Source organism: Diachasma alloeum, unplaced genomic scaffold (genome assembly GCF_001412515.2).
Source record: "Diachasma alloeum isolate Michigan unplaced genomic scaffold, Dall2.0 Dall_scaffold_00206, whole genome shotgun sequence".
In the NCBI taxonomy this organism is placed as follows: Eukaryota; Metazoa; Arthropoda; class Insecta; order Hymenoptera; family Braconidae; genus Diachasma; species Diachasma alloeum.
Genome location: NW_021680371.1, coordinates 2,016,504 through 2,034,616, shown reverse-complemented (window position 1 = coordinate 2,034,616; position 18,113 = coordinate 2,016,504). Strand labels below are relative to the sequence as shown.

At 36.6% G+C, this 18,113-nt stretch overlaps 1 protein-coding gene across 1 annotated transcript in view; it reads left to right on the top strand.

The window, feature by feature from the left end:
* Positions 1-18,113, top strand: part of LOC107036143 (neuroligin-4, Y-linked) — a 230,211-nt gene that overhangs the window by 111,176 nt on the left and 100,922 nt on the right. Inside the window, exon 3 of the mRNA XM_015253888.1 lies at positions 10,692-11,045. Within this exon, the coding sequence (XP_015109374.1) occupies positions 10,692-11,045 (354 nt within the window). The remainder of the gene's footprint in view (positions 1-10,691; positions 11,046-18,113) is intronic.

Here is an 18,113-nt window from a genome sequence, read left to right as displayed (position 1 = left end):
AATTATGTAATTCAGTTGCCATCGGCCAGTGAGCGATGGAGTCGAACTTTGAGGGTAATACCGCTCGGCATGTGTCCAATACCGCCCGCCTTGTTTTGATGACTTTTTTGAGCAATGCACACCAACTGTTATAATTCTTCCTATTTTCATCCTGCGTTTCCATTTTTTGGCTCCATTTTGAGAAAGATTTCACGTGAATAATAATAAATTATCCTGAATTTACCCGATGTTCCAGTGGCCACCGACTACCCCAAACAATCCAGCTGTCACTCGACCGCCCTCTAGCTGCAGAGTCTAGCAGCCCTATAGAAACCCTGGGCGGCATTACCCACAAACGCGGAGGCTGATAAAATAGCCAATAATAACTGATGAAGATATTTTTCTGCTATCGAGAAGGGCGCAATGGATGTGGCAATGTATAACGAAAATACATTTACCACTCCATTCAATTATGGACCACCTGAAAATTTGAAGAATCTTAAATTTTGGGGTCGAAATATTTTAAGAATTCAATTGGAAATGATTTGGATTTTTTTAACGATGTTTCCACGGGAGAAAATTGACAATTTTTGTTGAGATTACTTGTTGTTATCAAATATTTGCATAATAAAAAAATGAGAAAAATTTCCTCAGCTAATCGCGCTCAGCTAGAATTTTCAAATTAGTATACTACATTACGAAAAAGTACCAGTCGAATTATCAAAAATTATCAGTTGAATACCGTGTTGACTACACAAAATAACAGTCGAATAGTGCAATTCTATTCTCTAAAATTTGGATGGGAAAAATTCTCAGTGAAATTTGAAATTTCACCTGCTCTTCTCCCTAAATCGCATTCAATGTCACTCTTCTGAAAATTACCAGTCAACCGTCCGCAGATCTTCAATAGTTTTGTACTCATGAAAACAAATTGCATTGATCTGTTGTCCGCATGATAATGCATTCCCATCCCTAGTGCGAAATTGTGCGGAGTGACGAAATAACCCAACCACAGGATTAAACCGTGCGCAAAGAGAAACGGGCACAGACATCATCCTTGAATACATCGTAGACGACGAGATTCACCAGTGGAAATGAACAGAAATAGCTCCTATAACCAGCGACATCTGGAAATCCCATTCAAATTACCTTGTACAGCGGGATTTAATATCAGCGAAGAGGCCGTGACGAGCGATTCCTGGAATGACTACTTCCCCTCCACATCCCGAGAATCTTTACTGTCACTCTCGTCATGGTGAATGTGCTACGGCCATATACGAGCATTTTAAATCGCTGTTAAAAGTGGCGAAATGGAATTACCCTGGTTTTCCATTATTTTACTGCAACTCACTTGACTTCTCAGCAGTTTCGTCGGTCTTTACGGTTTTTTATCGGGAATTTTTATTGGCGCGAGAGCCGTGTTAATGGGTACTCAGTTCATGAACTGTGATTAGAGATTTTATGAGTGAGAATTGTCATGTCGAAGGGCTGGGGGAGATATTGGATAAAATGTTATTCAATTATTAATTGACATGTACATAATCTAACAATTTAATTGAGTTTTTTTCAAGATAACAGAAATAATTAAACGATAACGGATTGATGCAATTTGTTATTTTACTTTCAATGTCAATGTTCGAAGCCAATGAGTTCATTTATGATGCAATGGAGATTAATTTCAATATTATATAATTATGAATTGAATAATTGAAATATCAATTTCGAAGAATCAAAAATTTTTTTATAAAATAAATCAATTTTGAGCCGAATTAATCATAAAAATATATAATAATTCCAAATTATTATTTGAAATAATTTTTGTGTCGTTTTTAATCCTTAAAATTCATAAAATAAATTGAATAAAAATGAACAATATTTGCAAATGGGTATTCAAATATTATTGACATCGCTTGGCCATTTCACGAGATATAATCAATTTGAATAATATATAATTATAAATTAAATAATTCATGTAAAAATTTCGAGCACTTAACAAATTTTTCGGAACCTAAATGAATATTTCATTTTGAAACGAACCAGTGCTAAAAATAAACGGTAATTCCAAAGAATTATGTAAAATAATTTTCGCATCGTTTTTAAAATGACGATTTGAGTCTCTTCACTCATTGATTTTTCATCGCATCGGAAAATAGTCATACATGCAAAAAAAGGGAACATGAAATTTCCCATTCATTTTTTTCACCCTCCCCCGAACTGGCGGGCGTTATTTAGAACACGGCCACTTGGTTGAAGCAGTTGTGGGATGAAGTGGGATAGGGGTTGCACGCGCGCATACGCCACGGCCTGGCAAAGCTCTGGCATTGTCCCGGGATTAAAGTATTACTCGAGCTTCCTGGTCTCCATCTACCCTCTCACCCCTTCGATTCCTCTGTATGAACGTTTTATCCGCGTGCGTGTGAATCAAAACGACACGTACACAATCGCACACGTAACGAATGAAATGTATTGATATGGACGAATGTATAGACTGGGTATAAACCGGCCATTGGCTATTTTTCGAGAATACCGGGCAAATACTTTTTTCTACTGAAAAAATTTATTAACTTCCCGACCCGAAGGGAGGAAGTTATTGTAATGACCCCGAAAATCGAATGTGGAAATTTAAGCATTTCTCCACGTTTCATGACCTTTGGAACCACTTCTGACCCTTTTCAGGTACCTGTCTGTATGTGTGGATGTGTGTATGTGTGTGCGTACGTCTGTGACAAAAATTTTGTGCCACGATTCCTCCTGAACAAACGATGCGATTTGACTTTTTTTTTTTTAATCGCTGTATTTTCATGTGACTTGAACCTGATTAGATTATGGAGACGATCGTCTCAGCGTTTCTCCAGTTTTTTCCAAAAAACATTTGGAAAAAAGTCGAAAATTAGCGTTTTTTTGTAAACGAGACCATTTCTCCGTGCATAACGATGCGATTTCAAGTTTTTTTTGTTAGAAACGATGAATCTTGATATAACGCACAAATCATGGAATACTGGAAGACATTTAATCAGCAGTTCACTAGCTTTTTTCGAAATCGATATACATTCAAGAAACAATTTTACTTTTCTGATAAATTACATCTTTTCTCGATGCGGAATACGGCGATGTGTGTGCATGGGAGTGTGTGTGAGTGCGAGCACGCGCACGGATTTTCTTGTCTTCTATGGGTATTTTCTCGGAGAAATGTGAGAAAAAGATTGAATAAATACATAATAAAAAAATTAATGAAAGAAAAAACAAATGGTCGGGAAGTTATTGGTGCGACCCGTAATGGGTCACATCTAATTCCACCAACCCCTACCGGTCATACCCTAAAGAGGGAGCGCGCGAAGCGCGCGACCGGGCCTGATTTTTATTTTCTGGGTTTCTGTGTGTGCATATTTTCAGCAATACAGGTAGTCTCATTTTTCAATATTTATTGAATGCCGGCAGAGGGTCGAACATCACGAAGGCTCAATTGCAGGGTGACGTCAGCACCTTGTTTACTAATTTCAGGTAGTGATGCCGCCAGACATCTTATGAGACATCACGAGACAAAACTTTGGAGAGATGATCTCGGTCTGAATGAACATGGAAATCTTTGGTCTCGTCTCGGTCTCGAAATGAGTAGTGTCGACTGTCCTCGTGATGACTCCGAGTCAATTTATCTCTTCTCGGTTTCCAGTAAATTTTTCGATGATCCAACTGAGATAATCGAAAAAAAAATGACTCGTTTTATTCTATGGAATCTAACGAATATTTTGAGAAACGAAAAGTTAGAATCGGATGACTATTATAGTGCGAGGAGCATTTCAAAGGCAAAAACACCAAAAACGATGTTTTCGTCTAACGCACAGGGTAAATTTGGTTACGAAATTTTTGTAGGTTTTTAGATACCCCATGATACATAAAAAATTGCTCGATAGTTATTTCTATTAACCGAAGACTTCCCAATTTCACCTACACTGTTGGAAATTTTTTGAAATTTCATAGAAGATATTATAGTAAATCTCATCAGAGTGACATTGAATCGAATTTAGGGAAAAAATGGTTCAGAAATTTCACGTTTTAAATAGAGTTCAGGGAAATTCATGGGTTTTCAGTGGGAGTGAGATGGAAATTTCACAACTTGATTGAATTTTCAGTGAAACCTGAATATGCAGAAACAAAATGACATGAATTTTCAATTTTTTCCTAAATTTTCCTGACTGCTGAATTTTCACAGAATAATTGAACTGAAAAATCAAATATTTCATTGATTTCCAGATCATGTGACCAGAAAATCAATGAAATATTTGATTTTTCAATTACAAAATTTCCTGAAATTTCAGTGGAACTTGAACGCCATAAAAATTTTCCGAATTCGTCACAGAGAATTCAGATGAAATTTTTTAATAGTGTCTCCCCCTCAACTGTTTGAAAGCTTACATTCAGAATCAAAACACTATCTGTCATGAAGGAGAATCCAACAGACAAAATGTTTAAATGCCCCTTTAATCGCAGCAAAATGAAACCCCCTCCTCCATCCGTCCCATAATCCTATTTACTATTACCCGTGAAAGAGATGAATGATCTCAAGTAAGATCCAGAGGCCAAGAAAAAAACCGTGACAGTGAGTCATAATGCAACCTGGCATTTCATCCATTTCCCTCTCTCGCGAGAGTTTTCACACGAGAGGCCTCAGGACAGTGCCCAACTAATACCCAACCCCGGTACATCAAGGCGTCCTGCTTTGTAAAAAGATCCAATAAAAGAGGCTGAAAGGAAACGCAGGGAAGAAACAAAGCCCCGGGAGTTAGTATACTCCACTCCGGTGTCTTGCTACATCCTGTCGGTCCAGTTAAAAATGGCAAAATAATGCTAAGGGAGGGGGATCCGAAGAAAGTTTTTCGAACAGGATGGGGGAAGCTCCAGTCATTTCCAAAGAGGGAAAAGGAATTTTCCTCGTCTCGCAGTCCAGTGCCTGCAGGAAATTCAACCCCAAAAGTTGTATTTTTATTTTTGTTTTTTTTATTGCGCATTTCTTGGAATTGATTGATGCATTGATGAAAGGACTCATGATTGGTAATTAGTAACGAACACTTGGAAAAAATTTCAGTTTCAGCAACAGTTGACCATTGATTTTCAGGATTGTGATATTGAATTCGATTTAGGCGAAAAGATGATAGAAAATCAGATTTTATTTAGAATTCAATGAAATTTCAATTTTCCGGAATGTATTCACCTGAATTTTTTCCAGATTTCGATTCATTTTCATGGAATAGCTGCACTAAAATTTAAAGTTTTTATTGATTTTTGCATAAATTTTATCATTTTTAATTACGAAATTCTTTGAAATATCAGTTGAACTACGATGTGATTAAAATTTCAGAGAAAGATGTAGCCAAAAATTTTTTCATAGTGATTTTTTTTCCTCAATTAAATTATGTGGTAATATGATACCGCAATTCATGTTTTGATTGATTGATTTTCATTGATTGAAAAATGGTAAAATTTCGAATTTCATTGGGAATTCAGTAAAATTCAAGTTTTCACGAATATATGCACCTAAATTTTCCAGATTTCTATTCATTTTCATGGAGTAATTGAACTAAAATTTACAGTTTTCATTGATTTTTCTATAAAATTTCGAATTTTTTATTACGAAATTCATTGAAATTTAAGCAGAACTACGATGTGATTAGAATTTCCGAGAAAATTGTAGCTAAAAATTTTTTAATAGAATTTTTTTTTCTCAATCGATTGAGATTTGATTGAGAATTAAATTAAGTTGAAGCATTCTCATCATCAGGGTCTCAATCCTGAAGGTAGAGACGTTCTTCTTTGATTGACGTTCAGTCATCACGCTATTTATCAATAAAATTCCAATTTTCAAGAATATATTCACTTAAATTTGCCTGATTTCACAGCTTAATTGAATTTTCAGTGGAACATGAATATTCAGAAATAAAAAAACATGAATTTTCAATTTTTTCCTCAATTTTCTCGATTTTTCTGAATTTTCACAGAATGATTGAACTGAAAAATCCAGTATTTTATTGATTTCCCGATCCTTAGAACAGAAAATCAATGGAATATTTGATTTTTCAATGACAACATTTCCTGAAATTTCATTGGAACTTGAGCACGATCAAAATTACCGGAATTTGGCACGGAAAATTCAATCGAAAATTTTCAACAGTCTACTATACAATCGATCGTCAATAGATGACAAATCTCAATCCGATAGCCCTCGACATTAAAAACTCATAGTACTCTCTCCTTAATAATTAACAAATCTCGTTTGGAATAAATGAATCATTCTTCCAGTGTGTAGCAATGAACGAATCCTTGCATCATTCGTTTCATCAGACATCCAATCCAAATTTACGGGAATCATCGATGAACCCCCAAATAGCCAATACGTCATTCACAATGAATAACGTCAAAGCTTAAACATCACGCTGCATGCAGCATTATGAGACTAATTTCGTTGACTATCAGAGCCGAGTTAATTGACAACAACTAATTTCTGTTCGATTGACTCTGATAATATTATGCACGGGGCAGGCTGCCCGCATTCATCAATCTCCAATTATCATCTAGCTTATTTCATCAGGATATTCGAGATACATGTGATTTGATATTGAAGATCTCATCGATCGCATTCTACGTATTCTCGGACTGAATGAGGAAAACAGCTCGGGGACAGATGTCCCGTGGGTTCTGACGGATACAGAATTCTGGGCGATGATCGATTTGAAATTCTACCCCTCATCCATCAGAAAGATTTTACAAGCCTCCCGGCTCACCCTCATTTTTTCGGCCACCGAATAGTGTCCCCGGGATTGTGAAGGATTTATCATTCGTCAGGTTTGTATTGTAAGGTGTAATCTCCATTTTTCAGCGATAAAATTATAACTTCATTGGTATTTTTGAGAAAATATTGATAGTTGAGACTGCAGATGTGTTTTGATTGGGGAAAAGGTTTTTCTTCTAGACGAAAATTGATACAATAAGTATTTTTTGATGGATCTCCTCTGGAATATTCGCTTTTTTTTTTTAATCGTAAATATTCGTTTCAGACATCGGCATAATCATTAATTTTAAATGCAATTAAATTTTGAATGAGCCAATTGTGAATATTACTGGGCAAATTTTCAATTCTTAAATTAATCATCAAAAAATTCCCTCCCCTCGTCCTCTTCTGCATCCATCAGAAAGATTTTACAAGCCGAGAGGCTCATCCTCATTTTTTCGGCCACCGAATATTGTCCTCGGGATTGTGAAGGATTTATCATTCGTCAGGTTTGTATTGCAAGGTGTCAACTCCAATTTTCAGCAATAAAATTGTACCTTCACTGGTTTTTTTGAGAAACTATTGCTAGTTGAGACTGCGAATGCGTTTCGATTGGGGAAAAGGTTTTTCTTCTAGACGAAAATTGATACAACAATTATTTGTTGATGGATCTCATCGAGAATGTTCGCTCCAGACATCGGCATGTAATCATTAATTAATACGAAATGCAATAGAAATTAATTTTAAATACAGTTACATTTTGAATAAGCCGAGTGTTAATATTACTGGACAATTTTTAATTATTAAATTAATCATCAAAAAATCCCCTCCCCTCGTCCTCTTCCGCGAATGTTCATTTTGAAAGGGGAGAGAATATTTGAGAGAATATTTTTTAAACACTTTTTTAAACGACGAAGAAAAAATTCATGTTTATCTTCCTAATTTTAATCGTGTTAATTGGAAATTTAACTTTCATGGTACAATTTTTTACTATACCGACTCTCAATTTTTACTGTGTTCAACAGTAGTTTTTCCAACAGATTTCATTACAGGGGAGGGTTGGGCAACACGAACCGCAGGGCAAAACGGACCACTGACAAAAAATTAGTAATTTTTGTTTTCGTTCCTTCAAATCAGGAACACTGAATGTGTTGAATTAAAACTGAATTTCTTGGATCGTAATCGTCACAGGAGTTTTATAGACAAGAAGCATCGTTGAAGCGTAATTTGATCAGATTTGCTAATCACCTCAAACCACAAATGAATTCGAATTTTTTCAAAAAAATTGAAAAACAACAATTATCACTTTTCTGTCAGTGGTCCATTTTACCCGCCTTGTCCGTTTTGCCCTACCCTCCCATATTTCAGCTTTGTCAGCCGTATTTGTTCATCTAGCACGTTGTAGTTTTTCATTTGTTCTAAAAATTCACATGTTGAACAGTAAATTTTCGGGTATAACGGGTACAGTTCAGCATTTTATTTCTCATATTAAGAATTACCATGTTCCCACAGTAAAAAATAAATTAATATTCTTTCCGTATAGCGAATCGATCCTAACGATTTGGAGCTTTTGGTTTTTTTCAATTTTCAACTGCTGTTCATTTTTATTAGAATATTAGGTTCCACTCTTGGTTCAATCTCAAAATAGACACATTTCTGCATTGAAAGCACACGAGATAATTCATTCCCCACACATTCCGACCCCAACGTTTCCGATCTTCACAAAAAAATGAACTCGCCAGGAAGGTCAGACGAAGGACATCAGGTGCTGTTTTATATTCACAATAAAAAGGCCGCCGAAAACCATCTGGCGCTAACATGATATCGAACGGGAAGATATTAAAGAAAAAAGGGGATGCGGCTTTTCCCGGAGAATGAGAATATCGTTCATGTCGTGTTGGCAATCAAAAGGTTGATGTGCGAAAGCCAGAAAGAAATTGGAATTCAGAATTCAAGGATAATGAAATTATCCTTCATTCTACGGAATCCGGACTGAAGCTTACATCTGAAAAATTCGGAGGAGTGCAGTACTCCCAAGTCGTGAATATACCGAGACACTCAGTAGTAAATGTGCTTTATGGTCAGACACTGTCCGCATTTACCAGTAAATCACGGAGAGACTGCACTCTCTCACGTTTACAGTTTCCGAAAGTCAAAATATTTTTCGGAATTTCGTTTTCTCGTGGAAAAACAGGAAAATACCGGAATGATGATTTTTGTGTTATTTCATATTATTTTTAATTTCAAAAAGTGAGAATTGAAATAATGAACTGAACTGCAACATGAGGGCCATGAGGGTCATAAAAGCGATGTTCATTATGATCTCCAACTTGTTCACATCGTGGACAATTGCTTTTTTTAATAAATGAATAGTTATTGTTGCTAATAAATAAGCCATTTGCTTCCGAATAGATTCTTTTTTATTCTTATTCCACTATTCTCTTCTTCAATTTTTCCCTGTCATAGGCCCGAGTCGAGGATTTGGTTCTGATTGGACGTACACAGGTCTTTCAAGATCTCTTCAGACCTAGATTTGACCTGGTAAGTCCTAATCAGTTCTGCGACGTACTTTTCCGAAGACCTTTCGAATCCTCAGTTCTTTTCGGCCCTGAGAAGTCCTCCTCTATACTAGCGAGACCGCGGGATTTCACGAGGGGCCGGAGGGGAAGGCATGTATGTGGCGGGTTGGAATTTGTAGCCAACGAAGAGAGAGGGTTGCAGAATATATTTTAGCCACCCTCATCTCTCCGTTTGCAAGCGGGGTTTGAATAAAAAATAGTGAACGTTGATTCTGTATTTATTGGCCTCCTAATGCCAATGAAACCCTCGGCGGTGACAGAAAAGACGAAAAAAAATTTTCATTTTCCCGTGGGTCAAGGGTCAGGGTGAAAGTCGATTTTCGCCAAAATTGAATTTTTTCGGCAAGTGAAGGTTGATTCTGTATTTTCTAACGATTCTAATGCCAATGAAACCCCGGAAGCCAGAAGGTCAGATCTTGGATTTTTCCAAGGGGACTTTCGCCAAGACCGAATTGTTTAGACGGGCGAACGTTGATTCCAACTATTTAAACGATGGGCTATCCAGAACTCTCAAAAGTATGCGGAAAAAGTGAAAACTGAAAAAAAAAATTTTCTCAGATTTTCAAAGGGTCAAATTTTCCGTTTTTCCAGGGGGGAAGTCGACTTTCACCAAAATCGAATTTTTTAGCCGGGTGAAGATTGATTCCAACTATTTAAGCGACGGGCTATTCAGAACTCTCGAAAGTATGTGGAAAAAGTGGAAACTGAAAAAGTTTTTTTTTCAGATTTTCAAAGGGTCAGATTTTCCGTTTCTCCAGGGGGAAAGTCGACTTTGGCCAAAATTGGATTTTTTAGACGGGCGAACGTTGATTCCAAATATTTAAACGATGGGCTATTCAGAACTCTCAAAAGTATGCGGAAAAAGTGAAAACTGAAAAAGTTTTTTTTTTCAGATTTTCAAAGGGGCAAATTTTCCGTTTTTCCAGGGGAAAAGTCAACTTTCTCCAAAATCGAATTTTTTAGCCGGGTGAATGTTTATTTCAACTATTTAAGCGACGGACTATTCAGAACTCTCAAAAGTATGTGGAAAAAGTGATACAACCGAAAACTCCAAATCTCAAATTTGAACGATTACAAATCTCCCATTCGGAAGCAGAAATGAACCAATCACAAAAATCCGGAAATGATCGAGTCAACTGGCACTCGTAAATTTTTCATTCCCCATCCCTTCCATCTCACGATTTCTTTTTCTTATTCATCCCCCCAGAGTCTTTTACGACTATCGGAAGGATGTCGATAACGTCCCTGACGCTATCACTAGTTGTACGTGATCTGCACCCGAAAACCTCTTTTTTTCGTCTCTCAAGAATGAAGAGTTTCATACCTTCTGTACAAGTTTTATACATCCCCCTATTGTTTCTCTGTTGCAGGGCCCTCAGACAGCGGTAGAAGACATCCGGTTCTTCTGTACATACACGGTGAGAGTTATGATTGGGGCTCGGGGAATCCATACGACGGCTCTGTCCTGGCGAGCTACACGGATCAAGTTGTTGTTACGATGAACTATCGGCTCGGGGTTCTTGGCTTCCTGAATGCCAATATTTCACCGCAAACTAAAGCCAGAGTTGCCAATTACGGACTGATGGATCAACTCGCCGCGCTTCACTGGGTTCAGGAGAATATTGCACAATTTGGGGGTGATCCTGGTAATGTAACACTGATGGGGCATGGGACTGGCGCTGCCTGCGTTAACTTTCTCGCCATTAGTCCGACCGTTATTCCAGGTTTGTAGTTTAATCATAAATTATCGATCTGCATCCAAAAATAATAAGGTTTATTTTGAGACTTATGATCTCACACTGTTAAAAATTTTGATCTGAAGTTTCCGTGCCGTATCCTGGAAATTTTTATCGTGTTCAAGTTTCATTGGAATTTCAAGAAATCTTGTCACTGAAGAATCAAATGTCCCATTGATTTTCTGTTCAAATGATCCGGAAATCAATAGAGTACTTGATTTTTCTGCGAAAATTCAGAAAAATCAGGAAAATTCAGGGAAAATTTCAAATTTTGTTATTTTGTTTATGAATATTCATGTTCCAGTGGAAATTCAATTAAGTTGTGAAATTTCCATTTCACTCCCACTGAAAACTCATGAATTTTCTTGAAATCTACGTAAAACTTGAAATTTCATAATCCTTTTTCCTCTAAATCGGATTCAATGTCACTCTCATGAGAAGTACTACAATATTTTCCACGAAATTTTGCTAAATTTCTAACAGTGTATATCTTTCTCCAATAAATACCTATAATTCCCATAGAACATATGATAATTTCAAGAGGAAACTAAATTTTTTCTGCCGAAAACTGTGTTGTTGGCAAAACAAAATAATCTTGAGGGGAGAATTTTTTTTAAAAATACTTTCCCCCGTCAACTTATTCGTTCTATGGTATAAATCTATGGAGTTCTATCAGATAAAATGATTGTCGTACAATAGATTATATTTTTTCCTGCCGACAGTTCGAATATTCCTAGGGATATTTCTGATGATCACAACAAAAATCTATTTTTTGTGCAAGATATTAAATTTTCTTTTATGAAGTTTATTGATTTCCCTCAAGTAAAGCTGTTCCACTCCATCAAATATTCCCACGTGGAACATTCACGGATTTGATTCTTCAGACGTATTATCTGCGTCAGATAGCAAAAGTTGTTCTGAAAAAAATATTTTAAACACATCGTCTGTCTTACAACTTAATTTAGTCTCGTGCCTTTTTTCTCAAAATTTTTGTTTTATCGTAAAAAAAATTTGAAATTTTTTCCCAACATGATCCCTCACACTAAAATTATCGCCACACGTCTAAAAAAACTGGTTATTACGCCCTTTAAACCCACGATATTGACCATTCTCAAAAATAAATTCATTAGCCTGGGAAATCGTATCATTCTCTCGAATTATTCCTGTAAGTTTTGGCCTTAAGATTCTGGATTAGGTGTCTGTGAATTTAATTTACATCAACTTCTCCATGAGTTATCAGCGTACAGCTACACTCTGTAATTGAGTATCTTTGCCTCTTGTTTCTAGTAAATATGTGCTGAATGAAAAGGGATAGAGTGGGAAACATACCATCTGCTAACAAGTTTCCGCACAGTAGCAGTATGACAGACACAGTAGTATTATAAGTTGGATTAAGTTTTCCTCCTTTTGTCGACGACTTCGGAAAACCCTATTGAGAGTTGGAGAGTGAATTTTCCATGCAAAATATGACAACATTGGTTTCACCATGCTCATACATTCCTGATAACTTTGCTCGAGTGAAAAAAATAAACTTCAAATGTAATTTTCCCAGTTTTCTCGATAAGATTCGAACATTTCTGGAGATTTCAACTCTAAAAATTTGCAGAAGCTCCCAACAAAAACGGAGATTTTTCCTCCTGCAGGCTATAAATATTCATCTCTTTTTAAATTTCTTGCGGGAAAAAATCATAAAACGCGTGGGTGGAACATGTGGTGCCCTGAATTAAGTATAACGCACTTTGACCCGATGCACCTTTATGTCTTCACTCTCCCATATTTTGCCATCAACGTTCTCGCCAAGCCCTTGCATATCGACTACACGTTTAACGCTCTGTGGTTTTGCGATCACGTCTCCCATCTACGGGTTACGTAAGACTATTTGTTGGAATAACGATTCGTTGGGATATTATATACGTGAGTTGCGGGTTTAAGATTTTACTATCGGTTGGGAAACAGTTTGGAAAGGGTTACAACGCGAGAAAAATTAGTGCCTGAAATGAACGCTTTTTTATTCCGTTTTTTAAGGATATTCAGCCAAAACCCACATTATTCACCATAGTTTTGATATCGTCTCATATGCCAGGTTCATATTTGATCCACACGTTAGTAATAATTTTAATCCTTCCATCGGGGCATCCAGTGAGAAATTAATTTCTGAAAATCACTTCTTGTAACATTAAGCTTAGGGCAGAAACGTGACCGTGTGAACTTTGATCGCGATGTTGTATGGGTTAGACACTCAAGATATTGAAAAAAAAACCACAAGCCATTCACTTTAGACCATGGAGAATCTATCGTCGACGAGAACTAGTAGGGGACAGGGCCATATAATAGGCGTGATATCTTCGATTGATTCTCGAATTCCTCTAAAAAAAATTTGACCGCCATTACGAGTCGAGCAACGCGACAACACCGCACAACAGCTGATCGAGGTTGGTAAAGTCGGTGACGATAATTCAGTGCTGGAAGCATATGGACACCTATAACACACACAAACATTCATTTCACTGTTACAACCCCACTACTAGTCGAAGCGTGCGATGTTGCCCGATCAAAATTCCACTGTTACCACTGCAGTCACAAGTCCTCCATTATTTATGAACAGTTTTTTTAATTATTGTTTTTGAGACCGGAAAAGTACGCCATAACACTTCTAATTTGGTGAGAAAAATGATTTGTAACATGAAAGATTTATTTAGTCAATTTTAGTTTTCTTTTCAACTGAGTTGTCCACTTGGTGGGAAAGTTAATCGCAAATACCGTATTTGGTGAAAAAATCATTTGTGTTTGTTGCACTCTTCATAACCGACCCCTTAGACTGAGAAAAAAATTGCTCTTGCCAAGTATATTTACTTGCCACAAGTAAGCCATTTAAGAATTTTACAATAGTTCAAGAGCTTTGACAAAAATTTAAAAAATTTAAAAATTAAAAAAATTTAAAATTGAAAAATAAGATTTTTTTACTGTGATGTAAAAAATACAGTACCCTGCTATTACTAAGTGCAAACTTTGTATCTATATATCTAGAACTTGCGCCAAGCACACCTAAATTGAATGTAATTTAGTTTGACCTAATTTAGTGTAATAATTTTCAAGTGCAATTCTCTGTCGGGGTTTCATTGTAGGGATGGGAACAAATTGTAAAGGCCCGAGAGGGTAGACATATGATGAAATAAATAAATATTTGCATAAGCCATGTGTAGTAAAAATACTTGGCAAAACCATTTTTTTTTCTTAGTGTAACGCCCTTACATCACAATGCACTGTTATTGCACGTTGTGACATAAAATACTTAATTCCGGATATAACCTCATGATGAGAGACGGTGGAAACCCTTTGATGCCTTTGTAAACTCAGGATCACAAGGGTCACCAATGTCACTAAGGCTCAAAAGGGGTCTGACAGCCAGTCTGCATCCGGAGATTACGCAGCTCGATTTCCTGGCATAACAACTCGGGCTATCATTATATCCATGAGTTATATCTGGACATCACAAGACTCAACACTCTCCATATTGAAATCCATCCCCATTGGAAACCACTCTTCCTTTATGCCGACGCAGACACACGCGTGCTCTGGACACTAGCCAAGGATCCAAAACTTTTGGATTACGATGTCCGCGGCGTAAAATTTTTTTTCACCACTACATCCATCAATTTTATTTTTCACGAACGGTTTTATGATTTTTCTGAGGCTCTTTTATGGCGTCCGCTCCTCTCTGAATGCATTTCGAGGGGAATTACTGCGGGAGTCAGAGAGTATTCGTGCGGTTCGGTGAAATATACAGTGATGGCCACGTGGGACAATTTATATTTTTAGAATACACTGATAGAAAAAAATAATTTTATTGCGATGTTCTTATCTTGGAGCAAGTATTATATAATCGACAAAATGTATTTTTTTAGATGCATCAAGTATTTATTTTTGAGGCGCATTTGAGTTTCAGAAATGAAACAGTACTCGGAGTCAAGTCACATGCATTTACCGCAAGAATAGAAAATTTTGTTTTAACCGAAAGTAAATGTACATATGCTCATTTCTGTCTCTATGCTCGATTGCATGCCGTGAGCTATCACTTTTTAATCATGTTGACAGTCCCAAGAGTCTATCAAGAGTGAAATACGATTGCAGTTATTATTATCGTTAACCCCTCATGTACGGAGTCGATGCCATGCATCGACCCATAAAAATATGAATGACTCTCTGTGAAATTGAGTATCTCCAAAACTATGGAATTCAACTAAACCAAACAAATAGGGGAGGGTGGGGCAAAACGGCCCCCCTTCAATTGCCAATAACTTGTGAATGACATTGTGAAAATTCCCAGTTTCAACTTCATTTTGAAGATAATTTTTCATTCTTCAAAACGAGCTCTAACTCATCCCAATCGGATTATTGAATCGGAAAATATTGACGATTGAAGGGGGACCGTTTTGCCCCATCCTCCCCTAACAACAAAAAATGAATACTGTAGCTTCAATTCCATATCGGTTGCATAATTATATTAAATGTAATTATATAACCCTGAAAAAACAATTATTTAAAATAATGATAATTCTTTTCAGTGAAATATAATAATAGTCAAAATCGACTTAACCGGGCTTACCGCTTCGCTACTGAAATGTGTATTGAAATGTTAACGTAATGATTCAAATTATTTAATAGTGTCAAATTCAATAAAACGAAAATTTGCAACATTAGTATTTTTATTTTATGGCTCTCAGCTCTCCGAAATCGCACCCCGCGTGAGCGCGTGGTGGGAGTAACGAAATACAGTCGCATTCTCCGAATTCGCTTCCCCTATTCCCCCATATCGTGCGACTACAGCGGGACTCTACTGTACTACCTTCGTGATTACCATATCTCCCCGCTATTTGATTTAATGAAAAAATTTGTACTGTCGTGATATTGTAAATATTGATCGACTTGTAACGATTCCACCCAAGCAGATGATATTCTGAACGAATTTACCGCTGGCTAGACTCGTTCACGCATACTGTGGGCACAATTTTCTCGGATAAAATGAAAGGGAAAATATCCGAAGAGAACGCTGTTGAGAGTCTTAGTGCTGGAAGCCAGCCAGAATTGCTTTTCATCTTCATCCCTCAATGGTTTGAGCGTGTATGCCACCCTGCATGAATATACCGGATGATAGTTCTGGAGAATTGGAGATTAGGATGAATAAGACAGCAGTTTTGTTGAATTTTACGTTCGACGTTTTGTGAAGGATGGGTCAAGGAGTAATTTGGGAGACATTTTACTATTCTGAATTCTATTCTTGAAAATTTCAAGAAAAATTGACCGTTATCGCAAATGAAGACAGACTTGAATTTAAACTTTTGGTAAATTGAGTGAACTTTATTGATCCAAAAAAATGTTAGGGAATTTCGTCGTTGAAAATTAAATATTTTATGAAAATGTTTAATTTAATAGTAATTATTCTATGAAAACTGACTGATTAAAAATATATTTCCCCAAACAATGACACATCTTTATTTCTTTATGTCAAATGGAAGCTTTGTAATTTAAGTTTCCAATTTTTTGTGCCTGTAGGTAAGCATGTTATTTTTTTTCATATTTTTCTCAAAATTTTCTTATAACGGATCAATCGAACTTCCTGAATTTTTTTCACGGATATAGACTTTAATAAGCTCTATTTATTGCCACAAATTAAAATTCAATTTTTCCTACAGATTCGAAAAAATTGATATTTTTCCAAAAATCGATTTTTCAACGATCACTCAAAGAATTGTTATTAAAATGGAATTAGTCATGGCTCTAAAAATTGATAACAATTCTCTCTTGATGCTATCAGAATACGCTGGAGGTCGCACAATTCGTTGTTGAGTTACAGCACATTGTTTACGCGATTTCAAACAGAAAATCAATTTTTTCATGATTACTTAAAGAATCATCGGTAATAGCAATTAAATCAGGACTTGAAAAGTATATTTCAATGCCAAGTTACACAATACCGTCATGAGCTTTTTATATCAACATCTCTATCTCTATTAAACGCGGGTACCAGTCTATTATGTTGACTACTTATTCATATTAATTCATGGTCCCGACTAACTTCTGACAGAACCTGGGTTAAACTCTGGCTAAATCCTGAATAAACCCTGACTAAATCCTGGCTATACACTGAGTAAACCTTGATTGAACCTTGATTAAACCCGGCCTGAAAACGAATTCGAGTCATGAGAGGGTCTGAATGTAGAATTATTCGACAGAACGAAATAATTCGCAAAATTTTGATGACAAGATAGTACTATGGCATGAAAAAATAGAAGAAGAGAAAAGTAAAATAAGAATTAAAAAAAAGAGAACCCATTCGGAATGAAATTGCTAATTTATTAGCAACAATTATTGTACTCATTTGGTAAAAAAATGCTATTATCCACTTGTTTCTCCCATAATTAATTTTCATCGTTGATTAAATTTCTTTCGCCGCATCATTGATTTATATAATGCATTCCTGAGTGCATGAAATATAATGAATTTCACTCGTTCATTTCCCCATTAAATAATAATGAAGTTTTCATGATTCGAATGACGAAGAGGATCGGCGCGTGCACCCTTTCAAGCAAAAACATAGTGCAACCAACATTCGTACATGCGATAATCCGTTGCCTCGTCTCGCGTGCCTCTCCCCTATGTTATCCAAACATGATAGACGTAAGAGTAGACTCGAGGTAAACAGGAGGAGCTCAGAGAGGAAGAGAACTAGCTGCAGGAGCATTCCCTAATTAGGATAAATTCCGGGAGCTGGTTGTCCCGGAGATTGTTGAGAATTTTGTGCGGATTTCCCGTCGAGAAAACTCTCTCGACGTGCCCTCCCCCTTCCTCATCCTTCCCCCCTTGAGCACCAACACATCTTCATCCACCGGATGCGGAAGGGCGTTGGCACCCATTGGACGTAATGAAGATACCTTTTACCGTCTCGCCTCATCCAGCCCTAAAGACCCATCATTTTGTATTTCAAACAGGCTCATTTTTCAGTGCACACGAACCCAAAGTTTTTTTGCTGCCTGCATATATCCATGGAAGAAGATG